Source organism: Hordeum vulgare, chromosome 6H (genome assembly GCF_904849725.1).
Source record: "Hordeum vulgare subsp. vulgare chromosome 6H, MorexV3_pseudomolecules_assembly, whole genome shotgun sequence".
Taxonomy (NCBI): domain Eukaryota; kingdom Viridiplantae; phylum Streptophyta; class Magnoliopsida; order Poales; family Poaceae; genus Hordeum; species Hordeum vulgare.
In genome coordinates this window covers 91207041-91225174 of record NC_058523.1, presented here as the reverse complement: position 1 = coordinate 91225174, position 18134 = coordinate 91207041, and the positions used below count along the sequence as shown (strand labels likewise).

At 43.5% G+C, this 18134-nt stretch overlaps 1 protein-coding gene across 1 annotated transcript; it reads right to left on the bottom strand.

The window, feature by feature from the left end:
* Positions 1 to 15606: 15606 nt before the first annotated feature.
* On the bottom strand, positions 15607 to 17424 carry LOC123401049 (SNF1-related protein kinase regulatory subunit gamma-like PV42a). The gene is made up of 3 exons (XM_045094764.1): positions 16838 to 17424; positions 16375 to 16714; positions 15607 to 16285 (listed from the first exon to the last, which is right to left on the bottom strand). Exons 1-3 carry the CDS (start codon positions 17350 to 17352, stop codon positions 15821 to 15823), a joined length of 1320 nt encoding a protein of 439 aa, XP_044950699.1. The 5' UTR covers positions 17353 to 17424; the 3' UTR covers positions 15607 to 15820.
* Between the last annotated feature and the right edge of the window lie 710 nt (positions 17425 to 18134).

Sequence of the window (18134 nt, the reverse complement as noted above, 5' to 3'; positions counted from 1 at the left end):
TATCGCCTACCCTAGTCGTCACGAGAATCAGATCACATCTGCCTCACGCGTTCGTTCCTTGACTCCGGCGACTCCGTCCCGTTTACCGCGTACACGGTCGACGGGAGAGCAGGCCTCCGAAACCTCGCCTCTCCGGTTCCTGTACGGGAGAGGGGCGATTAGGTTTTTGGGAGCGATCACGCGAGTGCTCGCCTCCGTCCGTCTGCTTCGTCTACGTCCGCGTCGCCCTCGTCATCGCCATGTCTTCACCAAGCGAAGCTCACCGTCTCCGCGAGAAGGCCGAAGCCGAGAAGAAGGCGGCACAGGATACTGCCTCCGCCGCCGCTGCTGCTACGGCCAACTGGCCGATCGGAGGGTATGATGTGTTTGTCTCTCTCCTGTTTCTGTGTGCACTGGTAGTATTGCCTATATGCGTAGATGTTTCTGCTATATGCGTAGTACTTGCTAGTATACTCCATGATCAGTATATCATGAACCTAGTCAATGTCATGTTAGTAATTATTTCATGGATTAATCTGCTCGAAAAATTGCCTATTTCCTTAACAGATGTTGGGGTCGAAAAAAAGGTCGGATTCGAACTTATTTGAAAGTAAGGTCAATTCTAAAATTTATTAGGACAAAGGATTAAAATAAAATAAAAATACCCCCAACCCGATCAAGCCAGCGTATATTCATATCAATGGGAGGTGCACCTAGTTGGCAGAGGTACGGGATTTTATTATGAGCAGAGCGGGGCTGCAAAGTGCAGAGTAGGAGCTGATTAATTAACTGTTGGCCTCGGCTGGCTAACCGAACCTTGATGTTAGGACAGACGCAGCGTGACAGGCAGGAGCCTCGCCTGCTCCCACATGCTCTGCCACCGCCCAGCGCCGACCGAACCATGCCAATGCATGAATGCTAGCTCACGAGTTCCGGTGATGCTTCCTTTGCAGGAAAGGAAGGCACACGAGAGCTTTCTTTGTTTTGGAAAGATATTCGACCATTTAGATTTGTATATGATTGTAAACTTTTCACCGAGGATAATGTTCACTACTCCCTTCATTTTTACATATATATATATATATTTTTAAAAATCATTAAAAACTACACACACACACACAAAAAGTGATTTCATATGTATCTAATCTTTAGTGAAACCTCTAAAAAGACTTAAATTTGGGAACGGAGCAAATACTTTTTCAGTGCCCGTTGTATCTGAAACAATATGTGGTCGAATGATTAAAAGGACCGTGATATTTTAAATCCATCAAGTTTCAAGTTCTAGAGTTGACATTGTTGCTAGCATTATTGTGGATTTATTTCACACCTTTCGATGATGTATGCTTCGTGAAAGAAGACGTATCCGTTGACTATGAAGGTGTCTGTAATGACTCGAACTCTTGAAGATACAGATAGAGATAGGATGTGCGTATATGTGTTTATAGGAATCATTGTGTATATGCATCAGCATCTACCTATGTATTATGGTCATAGAGTGATGATGTATCGATCATCTCACCAGTCGTTCAATGGAACCGTAATATGACCGGCGCCAGCCTTTGCGACAAATCTAGTTTTTCATTCGTGCCACTACAACACAAGCCTTGTTGCAAAACACCATTAAATTATTATAATTATTGTAAAATAAAGTGCATGTTGCATAATTCTTTTGAAAAAACCTTATGGAAAAGACCCCATGTTGCAAGAGAAAAACTTCGCCACTAAATTGTTCTTTCTTTCTATAATAAGAGCAACTCTAGCAGACCCCACATCCCGTCGGCCCGCAAAACGCGTTTGCAGATCACGCAAAACCCCTTTTGCAGGCCGGCGCGGGCTGGCATGGATGCATACCCTCCAAACGAACCCGTATAAAAGTATATTCGCGGAATATGTTTTTTTACGGGTCAGCTTCTGCGGGTTCTGCTCGGGCTCCATCGCGACGACCCGCAAACAGAAAACTGCAAATCTCCCATTTGACATAGGGTTTGACAAACAAGTTCAAATTCAAACGAAATAAAACAGTTTGCGCGCAAATAAAAGCGAAGTTCATTACGCAAAATGAGGCATGCAAAGGTTTACGCCCATGTCCGACATCATCTTGGGGGTCGATCTTCACTCCGCGCCATGGAGTCCATATTGAAGTTTATCGGCGCCACCGAATCCACATCCGTCGCTTGTTCCAACTCCCACACCGAAATCATCCACATTGGCACCTTATGGAGCAGAGAAAACATCACCGGAACTGGAACACGAACCGGTCGAGGCGACCATTCTCCTCTTCAAGATCTCTCTCCTTGCCATATCATGCCATGTTTTGGTGAGGTCATCCATGTCATTGCGGTTCATTGATATGATCTTGTTCTCCTCGGCGAGCAACAATGACATCGATTTGGTTTCAGAGGCGCGTGCTTTTCTCTCCTCAATGGCAGCTTTGCGGAGCCCCTCTTCCTTGAGCATTTGCCATTTTTCTTGCTTCTCTTTTGCCTTCTTCTCGGCCAACTCTTTCTTGATCTCCAATGACTTCAACAACATCAACTGGTTTGATTGCACCATGGCATCAATCTTCTCCCTCAAGCTCGCTGCTTCTTGCTCTCTCTTCATCTTCTTTTTAGTCTTCTTGTCGCCATCGGACGTGTGCGAATTTCTTGGGCCATCATCATTCTCATCTTCATCCATGTTTACAAGCGAGCCTTTCTTTGGTGGGGATTCTCTGTCGATCAACTTCCATTTGTCGCACTTTTGAAGCAACCCCTAAAAATGCTCTAATTTGAAGAATTTGCCTTCCGAAGCTTCTGTGTCCTTGTATCTATGTTGAGCAATCTTGTCCTACAAAATGTGAACAAAGTCATGCAATCATTTCCCATAATACATTATGATGATGCACAAATTGAACAAAGGAAAAACAAACTCACTTAGTCGGACTCCACAGTGCCACTTGGAGGTGCATTGCTTACTTGCTCCAAGCAAGCTGCCCAACGGCTGCACATTGGTTTGATATTCTCCCAACGCACTTGAAGTGACCGAAATGTGCACGCGGTCCTATTAGGATACTTTTTCATAATGCGGAAGTATTGATCTTCGATCCTTTGCCAATATCTCTTGGCGGTTTGAGAAACACCCGTGCATGCATCAAGAGACACCGCACTCCATGCTTGGATCAAAGCTTGATCTTCCAAGATCGTGTAGTTCTTTGATCATTGGCTTTTCCCACCCTTTGCTTGTGATTGCTCAAACGCCTCCGCTTCGATCTCCTCCAATTCGTCCGCAGCACCATGATCATCCACGCCGCCGTCCGTTTCATTGTAGTTGAATGGTTCGAAAGAGGCTTGATCAATGTCAACCGCGTTCGTGTCGAACATGTTCATGAACTCGGTTGTTGCATTGTTCGAACCACCGCTATAGCGAACGATAACTAGTCACGAGCTATCAAGATTAATGGCGAAAAATGAAAAGGAATCGCCAAGACCGAAGAGGCATACTTTCCGGCCATTTCGTCGAACACCTCGGCCGCGGGGGAGCAGAATCGTTCAACGGCATCGCCGGAGCAGCTCCTTGCGGGGGGGGGGGGGGGGGGGGGTGAAGTCAGAGGTTGAATAAGGTGGCTTCCTTAAAGCCGGAACCTTCCTCCGCTTTACGACCGCGGCCTTGCCGACCTTCTGCGCCTCCGGCCGGGATCGCACTGCGGCGTTGGCGCCCGGAGCGCGGGCCGTCGCGGCGGGGGCAGCCAGATTCCCGCCCTGCACGACCACGGTGCCCTGCCTCTTTCAGGAAGGTGCGGCGTGTGCTTGGGTGACGGCGGCGGGGGCAACATGGCCGGCGACGAGATCCGCCCGAGGGGAAGGGGCATGCGCGACCTCGACGGTGACGGGGGACAGCATGGGGTCCTCCATGGCGGCGAGGAACGGCCGGGGAGGAGGAACCGAAGCTTGCGGAGGGGGGCAATGGTGGTGGAGGGTGCGGGGAGCGGGGAAAGGGCGCGCGGAAATGTCCCTCCCGTCAAATCTCGCGACGGATAGGGGTTCAGCTCGGGTCGGCCTCCCAGCCCGTGAAGATGAAGGTTGGGGGAGAAGATTTGCCGCGCCCCGCAAAAAATAATGCGGGTCGGCGCGGGATGTGGGGTGTGATCGTGCAGATTTTCCGACCCCGACCCGCAATTTGACGGTTATTTTGCGGGCCGGAGCGGGATGCGGGGTCTGCTAGAGTTGCTCTAAGACCTCTCAAGCGAAAACCTTATATAACAAGACCCATGTTACAAAAACCTTTTGATAACGTTTTACATGTGGCACACGGGTGGTTGCGCGGGGTCTTGTGGTCGGCGTGGGCGCTCGACCAGGATTGATCCGGCGGCTATGTAGGCAGCGGACACTACACGTCAGTCGGGCTAAAGGGTAGTGTTTTTCATAATTTATTTGTTTTCATGCGTGCCACACTTTCTAGTGCTAGATTAATTCTCAACCAATAGAGCTAATGAATACAAGCATTTAACTGCGTGTTATCTTATTTTTCATGTTTTGTAAATCCTACAAATCCAAGAGGCCCTCAATGACAATAACCATATTTTTTGTAAATAAAAATATTTATTCATTTTGTTGCACTATCTCGTAATAGAGCAAAAAATGATCATATCTAGCCTATGCATGATGCACAAAGCCAACACAAAGCCAACATTAGCCATTAGCCAGTAAGGACTTAGCCCAACAAACATCAAATATATATCTTGAAAAGATAAAAGTTGAGTTTAACCATTGAAACTTATTTATGTTATGTTACTATAGACTACCATAATGTTTTTAGAATCTAGTTTATGCTTTTTGGGGGGCTGGACTAGGCAGCTATTTTTTTATCGTTTCATGTTTTTCTTCATGAGTAGATTCTCAAAACTAGTTCAACCTATTATTGTTCACGATTACAAGTTCGACATCAACATAACTTGTAACTGAACCTCCCCCCCCTCCCCGAAATCTCGCAGTTAGTCTATCCTTGAAGAAAGTTGAAAGCCAACTCATCCCAATTAACCCGTCAGTGTGTTTCTGATTAAAAAGACTGTATGAATTACAAAAATCATTGTGTTTTCTTATAGTGGTTGTATTATTAGCAGTGCTGCATTTCTTACTAATTCTTCTTGCATATTTTCGTTGCATTTAATTTTGCATTAGGAATTTTTATTGTTGACTTGAAACATGATTAAAAGACTCACACATTTGCAAGCCTTGGTACTCCAGCATCGTGTTCAGATATCGTCAACTGTGAAAGATTGCAAGTTAAGACCCTAACATAACTTGTGATTGCAAACCCCCCCTCGAACGCACGCTCGCAAGCCTCCAAAAATGTGGAATAGGCTTCTCTTCCCAACTAACATGTCGGTATGTCCTTGTTTTAAATTTTCACATGAATTTCAAAAGCCATCACGAAAGTACACAATTATTATTTCTTAGGATTATTTTTGCATGTTTAGTCGCAATGAATTTTGTGTAGGTATTTTTTGTTGACACAAAGTCTAATGAAAAAACTATTTTATTTTTCTTATTGTGCAACCAGATAAAACCTCAAAAGGACTAAAAAATTGACGTGAGACACATGTCAAATCAAACATTTTTATGATAATTTATATTGATGTGAGGACGACAAATTTGATTTGTAGGCATGCCAATCTCATGACAAAAAGTTTGAACCGACATGAATTTGTCATGCCCGTCAACTAAACTAGCCATTCTCGACAAACATAATTTACCATGAAAACCTTTCGATTTGCTATGAATAAAAATCCGAGGCTAGGGTTCTAGTTGAGTCCTAAAAATTTGATGGAAGCTCAATCTTTGTATATACTTGCTGCTCGTACAGTTTTGGAACCATGTGAATCGAAACAGGCCGAACTTCATATGGGCTAACCTGAACTCGGTTAGTTTAGACCAGAACCACTGAACCAGCTGACGGTGTCTTTGCTCAAAAAAAAAAAAGAAAAAAAAGAGAAGCTGACGGTGCCTTAGAGCACAATGACAAGCTTTTTTTTATTGTGACAGGACGCAGAGCTGATATGTGGGCATGCACAACTGGAACGTTCGAGCGTTGGCGCCGTATACGGTGTGCAGGCATGATTGCATGCACCGTTGAGATGAGATCAGGAGCAGCCCTGTTCGGATAGCCTCAACCGTTGGCGCCGCATGCCTTGCACACGCAACGCACGCAAACCGAAATCGGATGGGTTTGGAAGGCAACGGCACAAGTCCGGAAAAGTGGGCAACACGACGACGGCCGCGTGCAGGTGCAACGGTCGAATTCGGGTCGGGAAATGATGGGCCGGCAGGACCACCGGATCATCAGGACGAGGAGGAAAAGAGGCGAGCGCGCTCGCTGGTGGTCTGGTGGAGCACCACCACCATCATCACAAGCCATTAACGAAGTGCTGGGCTCGCATTAAAAAGGTGGCGTGGCGTGCGGAGGCCGCGCCCAAGCTTGATCAGAGACTCAGCTCAGAGGACGGTCCGGTCGCGCCCGTGGTTTGGTTCGGTTCGGTTCGGTTCGTGCAGGTGGGGTGGAGTGGAGGCGGTGCTCCGTCCGGTCTGAATCGCCGGATGCATTTCCTGCCATCCCCGTCGAGCTGGACTGGCGACGGGCGGCTGTGGACTCCGGTCTTTGGACCTTTCACCTTTTGTCGCGTCGAAAAGCTGGAGATGGACTGGATCGGACCCGGTCGTGTGATCGCGGCGGCGGTGTCCACAACCACATAAATTCTCCCGGGTGCAACTCACGATTGCAGCTCAGCTTCGTTGGACCGAGCATCTCGATAGAGATCGCGGCATCTCTCCGCATCACATCCCCAACCGCCTGTGTCTGAACTTCGATACTGCTCCCTCAGTCCCGGGAGTATCCTTTTTTCATTTCGAGGAAACGATACTATTTCTTTTGGTCCTCGTAACCACCACAAGCACGGTGGAAGCAATATCTGATAACATATCTTATAATTATAGATTGGACCAATGTCATCATATGCATGCACAACTGATGAAACGGATGATGTCTGTAAAAATCTACCGTCCTTTCAATTTTAAAAATGTTTTAAAAAAATCTGATTAAAAATTGTTTTTATCAATAAATCCGTCGCGACGAGATCTTCGAAACTAAATATCATATTGATATGTTTCAACAATTGTTTTGTTAAAAATTATCATAACTATTGCACATGAATTGTAATCATTATTACACTGAAATTGTCATGATATATTTAAAAAAATTATATGTTTAAAGTAAATTTTTGACATGTTGTACAAAAAGAATTAAAAAACTTAACTTGCCATGATGAACTATTAAATTTTTTCATGATCCATGAAATAACTTTGAAATGGTTCATAAGTAAAAAAGAAACATGTCGTTAATTACTTAAAAAATGCGTGGTCAATGACTCAAATTTGCCATGAACAAAAAATTAAAATTGCCATGATGAATTACTTAAATTTCCCATATACATGCACTAAAGTTGTCATTGTTCATACAATTTTTTTCCATGTTCAAAATATTAGAATTGTCATGGTTAAAATACTTAAATTTTCATGATCTATAAATTCAAATTTCCATGATGATTTATTATTTTTTGTCATGATCCATGAATTAAAATTTTCATGATCAATTAATAAAAATCACCGTAAACAGTATTTGAAATACAATGGTAGTTCTAAATATAGAAGAAAAAATCAGATGAAACATGTCGTACATGTCGTGGCACATTTACTATAAACACTATGGCAACTTGAGTGTAAACATCATGACAACTTTTGACAAAAAAGATCATCGAAACATATCAATATGGGATCTAGTTTTGAAGATCTCGTCGACACAGATTTAATGGTAAAAACAAAAAATTTATTAGATTTTTATTTAAAAGATAAAACACTTTTAATTTCAAAAACAAAAAAGATTTCGTTGATGTTATATGTTTGATATGGCAAGGTGGATGATTATGAAGACGTGTGGACCATATTGCCTCATGCCACATGTGTAGGTGTTACAATGGCCAAACGACGAGCATCTGGCAACACAACTGGCTGCCGAGGCCCTCGAACATGAGGCCAATTGTGAGTAGAGTGGTGAATCCACCTCAGATGGTGAGCGGGCTAATTTTGCCAGTGCGGAATGGAACCGGATCTTGATCGACGAAGTATTCCTGCCAACAGATGCCGCAACAATATATTCTATCCCTGTGTGTACACGAATAATTGAGGATTTCTGGTCATGGATGCATGAAAGACGAGGTGTGGTCTTAGTTCGGTCTTCTTACCGCATGACTGAGATGAGGAGAGAGGCTTGGTTGGAAGGGAGAAGTGATACTTCGGATATGGACAGAGAAAACCAGCAATGGGAGATGTTGTGGAAGGTGGCTGGAAATATTTTTTATGGAGATTGGCTCAGCAATTTATCCCAAAAGCGAACATGCTCCATCATCGGAACATGCCTACTACTACATGTTGTGGCCTATGTGGAGTCGAGGATTCTTGGCAACATTGCTTACTTCACTGCACAGTCGCCAGATGCGTATGGGCACTTCACGACCAGGATCTCGTAGAGGCGTTGAACACCACCACGTAACCGGATGCAAAACGGTGGTTATTCATGATCCAGGACATGCTTTCTTCACAAGAATTCATCTTGGTAATTGTAACCCTATGGACACTTTGGTATGTGAGACGTGAGGCGCTCCATGAACATATTTTTCAGAGCCCTCTATCTACATACAATTTCATCTTGAAGTACATCTTGGAGCTCGAGGAGTGCAATCCGAAGAAAGCTACGTGGAGATCTCCAACGGTAGCACTAGTGCAGCCAAGATGGATACCTCCACCAGAAGGAATTGCAAAAATACGAGTCGATGGGGCTGTCTCCAGAGGCAGAGATGGTAATTTTGGTTCTTTCAGTGCAGTTTGCAGAAACTCTTCACGAACATACTTGGACGCTTCAGTTATCAAGATCAATGGAGTTACGGATTTGGCGACGCTCGAAGCATTGGCGTTTCGTGAGGCACTTCCTCTCGCTACTGACCTGGACCTTGCTCGTATCCTCGTCGCGAGTGGCAGCAAGGGAGTAGTCAACGACATCAAGAACCGCACCGAGGTGCCTACGCCAGTACCACCAGGGAGATTGTGGATACAACGAATAGTTTGGTATTTGCACCTTCATCTTTGAAGGTAGGGCGACCAATATTGAAGGACATAGCCTCTCTAAGCATGCTTTCGATTTAGATTATGGGCGTCCTGTGTGGCTATTAAACCCTCCAATCATTTCTTGTATCCCTATGAACAATATTGAGCAATGAATGAAGCGTGTTTAGACTATTTTTTTTAAATTATGTTTATTTTTTATTTGAAGGGTGAAAAAGAGTTTTATTTCTTAATGATAGGGTTACAATCTCGACACAACAAGTCCTCACAACAAGGAAGGCTTGAGTTCAACCACATCAAATTACAAGCTTCGATAGGGCCATAATATGCGAATTGATAGTATCTCTTTGGGACGTGGCTACCGAGCGTAGCAGCGCCTGCTTGAGGTAGCGGGCGCACCTCACGACAACCAACCATGTGCATTTATTAACGATTCAAAAAATTCAAAAGTCATAACTTTTGAACCGGGCGTCAGAATAACGATCCGTTTTCACGACTGTGTTCATTACGACGAACTCTACAAAACTAGATCCCATATGGATAGGTTTCGACGATTTTTTGGAGCAACTTTGTGTGTTAGATGAGGCAACTTTAGTGCTATAGGCAAGGAACTTCTTTCCCCCGTTAGTACGACTATCTATCAGCGAAGAATTCTTTTAATTCAGTTACCACGACTAACAGTTGACTAGATTAACGTGTAAAAGCTTTACATAATTAAACAATAATGATCAGTTGCCTACAAATGCTGTGAAATTGCTCAATTTTGTTGCTCAGTTGTCTACAAAATACGATGAAATTGCTCAATTTTGATGCTCCATTGCCTATTAATGATGATCTAATGTTTAGTTGCCCGCCGTTAATGTGCATTTGCGTGCTATTTGTGGATAGTTGCCATAATTGCACTCGAGCATCACAAAAAAAGTAAGCAACTCTTAGTTTGTGTTTTGCACAACTCGAGTGCATTCAACAACCAACTCATGTGTATACGCACGATGTAATACATCTATCATCAAAGTAATTCTGTTTAACACTAAAGTTGCCTCATCTAACATCGAAGTTGCTTTTAAAAAATAAATCTTCACAACATATTCATATAGGATCTTGTTTTGAAGAGTTCGTCACGAGGAACTCAGCTGTGAAAACATATCATAATTTTGACACACGGTTTGATAGTTATACTTTTTGATTTTTTTTCATATATAAATAAATGGACATCTAACGCATGTGGGGCCGAGCATGCACATCCGACGCATAATTTAATCATTTCAGTTCGCAAATAACTGACCATATTTGCCATGTGGTTGATAAAGGGTGAAGTTTTTAAGCATTTAGTCATGATAGAAGTACTTCTGTTTTAGCATGAAGTTGATTTTTTCTTTAGCACTAAAGTTGCCTAAATATCACCCACAGTTGCTCAAAAAAAAGTTTATCGAAATCTATCAATATGGGATCTAGTTTTGAAGAGCTCGTCGTAAGAAAATACAAACGTGAAAACAGATCATCATTCTGACGCTCGGTTCAAAAGTTATAGTATTTGAAAAAAATAAAAGGAAATAAAGTGGAATGGCTTGATGTCCCATGAGGGTGCGTCCGTTTCACCTAAATAGTGCAGCTGTATTTTTTAGCATTTGCGATCTTTTTGACGTACGTTGTCAGATGACAATTAGGAGAAGAAACAGCGTGCAGACAATGTTAGCATAGAGGATAATTTTTGCACATCCTAACAACGATAAAACATCTACATATTTGTTTTCATTTTTTCATGTTACAATCTCGGCTGGTGAAGGGAACACTGTAGATTCCTGTCAGGTTTTAGAAACCTTATAGAAGATTCCTGAAAAGGTTTATTTTTCTAATGCTTTATTTGATTCGATTTATGTTTTTCTGTTTTTTCTAGTTTTCTAAAATCAAGAACTTTTGGAAATATGACAATTTCAAATATATTTCACCAATTCAAAAAAATCTAGAGTATTAAAAATGTAGCACTTTTTCAAAATTTCTCAGAGTTTTAACAAATGTTTCTGTTTTCAGTTTTTGTACAAGAGTTACAAATATTTCCGTGTTATATTTCTTTTGAAAATATCTTCGTGTTTTAAAAGTTAATCAGAATATTACAAATTACTCATATTTAAAACAAATAGTTCATATATACCAAAATTGTCAGTGATTTTGTTTTAAATTTTGAGGAGTTTTGAAATATGTTCTCGTTTTATCAAATATTTCTCACAAATTCAAAAAATGTTCCTGTTTTTTAAAGTCGGTCACAAATTGTTCATATTTGGAAAAATAGTGTTAATCGTTTTCTTAGAATTTACGAAAGTATTCGGAATTTTTAAAAAAATATAAAAAATGTTTGCATCTGTAACTGCACTTAGTTATTTAATATTCAAGCTACGTATTTGTCACTACACTCACAAACTTGAGTGCCTGCTCCCACGTGATGCAGCCCAGGCGGGGAGTCCCCTTTGTGAAATAGCGGCAGTTCACCGCAGCAGGTGTCACATAGGAGGTTCCGCAGGGGCGGAACTATGTCTCGCTTGACACTATACAGAAAGAACTGTCGCAGAAGGGGTGTTGCGAGTTGGGCTCGCCCAGGATGCTGAAGTCACAATTTAATTATTTTTTTTATTTTTTTAGTCTTTTTACTTTTATTTGTACTTACAAATATTTTAAATAACTATATTACAAAAATCCATTTATGTTAAACATTTGTAAAATATAGACCAAGGATTTCAAAATTATTGAATGTGTATATAGAAAATGTTTATCACATATATGAAAAATGTATTAAGAAAAATGCAACGTGTGTGAAACAATTTGTTCATGTATTTAAGAAATATTAATCAAACATTTGAAAATAATGTTGAGCAAGTATTTGAGAAAAGTTAATCAAGCATTTGAAAAATATTAAATGTGTGTAATCAAGAAGTTGACCATGCAATAAAAATGATATAAAAACTAACATGAATATAAAAATATTAATATAGAATTTTAAAAATGTTAAATGTGTATAGAAAAGATATTAACCATATATTATAAATGATATGAAAATTAACATGTACAGAAAAATTATAATCATACATTTAGTGAAACAAGTATTTGAAAAATGTTAAACGATCATTCGAAACATGTTAATTGGGTATATAATTTTTTTGTCCATATATTTAAAATGGGATGGATTTTTTTTGATGATGTATATAAAATTGATAATCAAGCATTTGAATTTTGCCATTTTTTTCCAAATGTTAATCAAGCATTTCAAAAATATGGAACAAGTGTTGGAAAAATGTTAATCAAGCATTTGAAAAACGTAAAATAGAAAATTGTTGACCATGTATTAGAAAAATGATGGAAAATTGTAATAATGTATAAAGTTTTTTTAATCACGCATTTGATTTTTGTAAGAGTATTTGATAAGTGTTAATAAATCATTTGAAAATTTGAAATGTATATATAATAATGTTAATATTGTATTTTAAAAACATTTAACAAGCATTTGATTTTTTGAAAATGTGTATAGAAAAATGTTGACCATGTATTGGAAAAAGTTTAAACTTGTAATTAAAGAAATACTAATGAAGCATTTGAGAAATGTTAATTTGCATATAGAAAAAATGGCGACCATTTATTAAAAAGTATTTATTTGATTAAAAATGTTAAACATGTATTAGAAACATGTGCTTGATATATACTAAAAATGTTGAATAAAAACAAAAAGTTATAAATAAATAAATGAAAACCGGTAAATAAACAAAATAAACCGAAGTAGAAAGAAAAAAAGAAACCAAAGAAACGAATCTAAAACAAGCAATGAAAAAATGAAATACGTGTAAACACATGCATGTTGATTGTTTTGCTTGTTTATAGTTCATGTTGGGCGATGAGGTTGTTAAATCACCAAATAAATTGTTCATACTTAGGAGTTTCGGTGTAGATCGGTGTTAGACCGACGGGGTTAGGACTTTCTAGTCCCACCTTACCGCGTGAGGTTTGACACGACCAACTTAAATAACCGTGTGTAATAGCGGCAAGATATATTTGTGAGTGAATCCTTTCAAAAGGATATTAATTGTCATTATAATTTTCTATGTTCGTAATACTTCCTCCGTCACGTTTTTGAATGCATGCTTGGAAATTTTCTGAAACGTAGATGGTTATTGATTGACTGTGAGATGGATAGAAAAATAACATTTACTATGCATGCGTATAGAAGTAGTATAATAAAGTACTAATTAGCTGCTAGAAGTAATGCAATGCGCCTTAAAACCTTGTCTATTGTAAAAATACAAATAAATTTAACCGTGCCTTATAAATTATGACGAAAGGAGTACATATAAAATTTATAGTTATAATGAAATTAATATCTGCATTGATGACTTGACTATTTTTCTATTTGATGTTAAATCATTTTCTACTTCTTTGTTCAAATACGAAAAGATACCCTAATTTGTTCGAGTCACTTCTTCGTTCAAATCCTAAAGGATACCCTAATTCATTCGAGTCCTTGGTGACCTTGATCGGCGAATTCTTGATGACCTTGAGCGGCACTAAGGGGCAAATTTTTTTTGAAACAAAGATAAAAGATTTGCCTCATCCATTAATTAAGCATAAGAGAATTGCCCCGTTAATTAACAAAGAACCGGACAAAAAACGTCACAAACCGCTGAGCGGCACACTCCGACATCCCGCACACCTAGTGCTCAGTGCAACTTGGCGGGTTTTGGCGTCTCAATATCTACCTAGATATATCTACCTCGATTTGAACCATCTCATGTTGCTAGAGTGATGCTTCTCTGATTTTCCTTGGAAAAGAGAAGAATGCTTGTCTAATTTCCTCGGGAAAAATGCCCCTGTGGTTTTCTAAAAAAAGAACAGCGCTTCTCTCACATAAACTAATTGTTTAAATACCGGGTAAGTTTTTGGCCCATAAAACAATTCGAGAAAAATCTTCAAGAACTCATATAGGTGTCATGACAAAGGATTGTGGGAAGTTTAATCTCGTGCCGTTAATCTAAAGAGTAGGACCTCCTTATAAGGGACTCCCTTCCACATGTTATTGACGCTTGAGAAGAGAAGTGGTCCTCACTCCTCCGGCTGACGCCTCGTCGCGTCGCGACGAACATATCACGTTTGCTCCATGCGAACCGTCCTTATCGTTCCTTTTGTTGCTAATGCCGCCGGTAATTCCACCTCGGTCACCGCATACACGGTTGACGGACCATGATCTGAGACGCCGGATCGTGGGTTGTTGCCGACTCAGATGTGGGTGTAGCCCGCGTGTCAAACATATCACATCTGTTGCACACGCACTGCCCATGTCGTTCCTTTTGCTGTTGCCGCCGACGACTTCGTGTCGTTCACCGTGTACATGGTTGACATGAGAGCGGGCCTCTGAAACCCCGACTCTTCGGATCTTGTACGAAAGCGATTAGGTTTTGGGGGATGATCCTACGCAATTACTTGCCTTCGTTCGACTATTTTCGCTATGTCCGTGTCAACGTCCTCGTCATGTCTCGGCCATCCAAAGCCGACGGTCTCGCCGTTGAGAAGACCGCCGAGGACGTTGCCGCCGTCGCTTTAGCCAACTGACCTAACTGAGGGTATAACTCGTTTACCCCGCTCATGTTTATTACTTTGTTAGTCGTATTAGTGATTTACAAAGATGTTTTTAGTATCAGTCTAGTACACGATTATATGATCATGAGTTAGAACATCATGCTCATGATTTATTCCTGGATTAATTTGATTGATAAATTGTCTGTTTAATCAGCACTAGTGGAATCATCATCTTTGAAGCAGGGATTAGACGGAGGGACCAACGGTGGTAATGAGACTAGCTTGGGTGTGGTTTTGGTTCTTCCTTCGGAAGCCAGGTTAGCGGCGTGTGCTTCTCCTTGAACCACTTCGTTCTCGTACGACAACTCTCTCCTTGTGGGGTGTTGTTGGGTGGTGATTAGACGACCAACGTTCAAGATTCTCTTCATTGGTCAGATGAAGATGGAAGTTGAGGCCGAAGTTAAGGCCTTTTTACTGGTTGTGCTCTTCTTTTTGTCTTTCTCTTCGTCTGCCATTTGGGTGACCTTCATGCTAGCTTCATGGTTCTTTTTTTCCCAATAACGCAGCTTCATGGTTCTTTTTTTCCCAATAACGCGGCAATGGTGTCTTTCCAACCTGCCAATCGTTTCGTGTTTAGATTGGACACTCGTTAATAATGGATTGATCCTCTGTTGTGCTTGATACTTCCCAACCTGCTAATCGTGTGTGCTTGATTCGCACAGGTATGATGCGTTTTAGTACTTGTGATTCTTCGATAACACTTTAGATATACTTATGTCTTTCTTGATGTTAGTCTTTGTGCCTGTTAGGTCATGCCTTCTGATCCGGTTTTCCTATAATAAACTGAATTAGCCAAAGTTTAAGGGATGACCTTTTGAATAATATATTCAGATGAAGATCCTCTCCTCGGTGACCGTTCAAATGAAAAAAATGTCGAAAGTTCGATTAGTTGATCGAGAAATTAAGGTTACATTCAGTTGGAAAGCTTTTAGGAACTCAAAGAGGAGAGCACCAAAAACTGAGACACGTTACACTACATGCCAGTTCTAGCAAAAGGCGAGCGGCAGGGACGTAACACGCACACGCCCGCCCGCCGTCGGAAACACACACCCCGCTAAATGTTCCTCTAGCTAGCTCTAGGACGACACGATGTCGTGGAGCTCCCGGTCCTCGCCGAGGGCGGCCTCCCTGACCACCCGGAGCACGTCGGTCAGCGACACCACGCCGCGCAGCATCCCCTCTTTCTCCCCCTCGCCGTCGACCACCCACAGGCGGTGCACGTGGCTCGCCGCCGCCTTCTCGATCACCTCCCCGAGCGTGCTCTCGAAGGAGCACGTCACCATCTCCCGCGTCCGCGGCGGCTTCTCTTCCTCGTTGCCGGTGCCGGTGCCGGCGTCCACGGCGGTGTTAATAGTGTCGCCTTCGTCCGGGGATTGTACGCCGGCCGCCGCGTCGAGGGGCTTGCTGCCTTCGCGCCGGTACTCGGCCACCTTGTCCTTGAACTCCGTCACGCTGGCCCCCAGCCACGACCGCAGCTGCGCCACCGGGCAGTCGCGCAGGTCCGTCGCCGAGAACGTCTCCACCACCTTCTTCCCTCTCCCCTGCCGGACAAACGGAGCAGCCGTGTCAGGTTGATGAACACGAACAGAACGGATAGAGCAAGATGCAGGAGGAAGCGGCGGCGTCTTACGTCTTGCAGGATGTAGGCATCGATGGGGGCGTCGACGACGGGCACGGCCGTGAGCGACGCCGCCCGCATCGTCCTGATGGCCTCGATGACCTTGGTGCGGCGCGCCACCGCTAGCACGGCCTCGCTCGCCGCGCCGAGCTCACGCACGGTGCGCGACAGGACGCCGCCGAGCTCCGCGCCGTGCGCGCGCAGGAACCTCACCACGTCCATCTGGGTGAGCATCCTGTACACCGGCGCCGACTCCACCAGCTCCACCGCCACCACGTTGTCCGCCGAGCTCTCCAGCGGCACCAGCGCGCGGTGCACGCCCTTGCTAAACGTCTCCATGCAATCCAGCAAGCTTCAATCGCAGTCAATCACAAACAAGTCAGCAATGTGCGAACGGTTGCATGATCTGATTCTCGTCGCGAGGAATCAAAGCGGTATGTACAAAAATCGCAGGCTACGCATGCTCAAGAAGTACCTCGTGTTCGGGTGGAGCGTCCACAGGGTGAGGCCCTCCAAGGAGTGGCCGATGACGGAGGACACCGGCACGGACATGCGGCGGTCGAGGTCGACCGGCGGCGAGCCACCGCCATCGTCGACGGCGTCGTCGTCGTCGTGGCCGGTCTCGGCGATGTGGGTGAGGATGTCGAGCATGTTGACCATGCCGATGTAGTGCTTGCGGGCGGCGCCGGTGGCCGGGTCGGACTCGACGATCAAGGAGCCGCCGGCCCCGATCCAGTGGCCCGGCGGCGCGGCCACGGTGACGGCGGAGACGCGGCCGGCGAGGAGCGCGTTGGCCGCGTTGGCCAGCGTCGCCGTGTAGGGGACCTCCACCAGCCGGCGCTTGCCGCGCGCTAGCTCCACCACCTTGCGCTCCCGGAGCACGCCGCACAGGCCCGCGCGCGCCTTCTTGTTGCTGTTGGTGACGCCGCCGTGGCCGTGCAGCGCTTCCTGCTGCTGCTGCTCGTCGGAGAACGCTCTCAGCTGCGCCATTTGCCGATTCTGAAGGTATTTCTTGGTAGTAGTACGGAGTAGTTCACTGCACCGGTACCGGAGTGAGCAAGCAAGTGTGGAGATGAGCGTCTGTCGGACATGAGTTATTAATGCTTCCGGATCGGGTGTTTCGAGTGAGGGTGTACGTGGCGAGCAGCGAGCCTGCGTCGCCTGCCTAGCTGCCGTGTGGAAAGCAACGTGGTGTGGCGAGCCACCGACCACCACGTCTAAAGTTTCGCTGTAGGAATAAACGGAAAAAGTCCAAAATAAACCCTGAACTGGTAGACCCTAGCTAAATTGAACCCTGAACTCCTAATTCCGGTAATTAGCACTTTGAACTCTCTAATCCCTGTCTAATATGAACCCTGAGCACACTTCCAAACAGGGATTGATAAAATGGCAGCTGCAGTCCAAATTGGGAACATAATTAGGGCCGGCCCATAAGGCCCAGGAAATTCCCATCTCTCCACTCGAGGCGTCCCCCGAAATTCCCCTGCTCGAGCGGCGACAATGGCGACGGGAGGGTAATCGGTTCTACTTGGACGATCGTGACGGCTTGACGACGAGCGACGTGAAAGGTACTGTCTCTGACGTCCTCCTCCTCCTGTGGTTGCCATTAAAGCTCTCGCGACAGTGGAATTGCTAGGGTTTGAGAGAGGAAAAATGGGTATTTTTTGCGATTACAGAGTTAGGGTTTTTTGGCGATTTTTTGTGCGTTTTTATCAGTCCAATAGCTCAGATTAGCACAATGTAGTGATATATTCTTGTTTTTTGCAGTTCAA

Coding starts and splice junctions, on each gene's coding strand:
- LOC123401049 (XM_045094764.1), bottom strand. CDS start 17,352: ATGGCGCAGCTGAGAGCGTTCTCCGACGAGCAGCAGCAGCAGGAAGCG. Junction 16,715..16,837: donor ACGCTCCACCCGAACACGAG/GTACTTCTTGAG, acceptor CTGCGATTGAAG/CTTGCTGGATTGCATGGAGA. Junction 16,286..16,374: donor ATGCCTACATCCTGCAAGAC/GTAAGACGCCGC, acceptor TTTGTCCGGCAG/GGGAGAGGGAAGAAGGTGGT.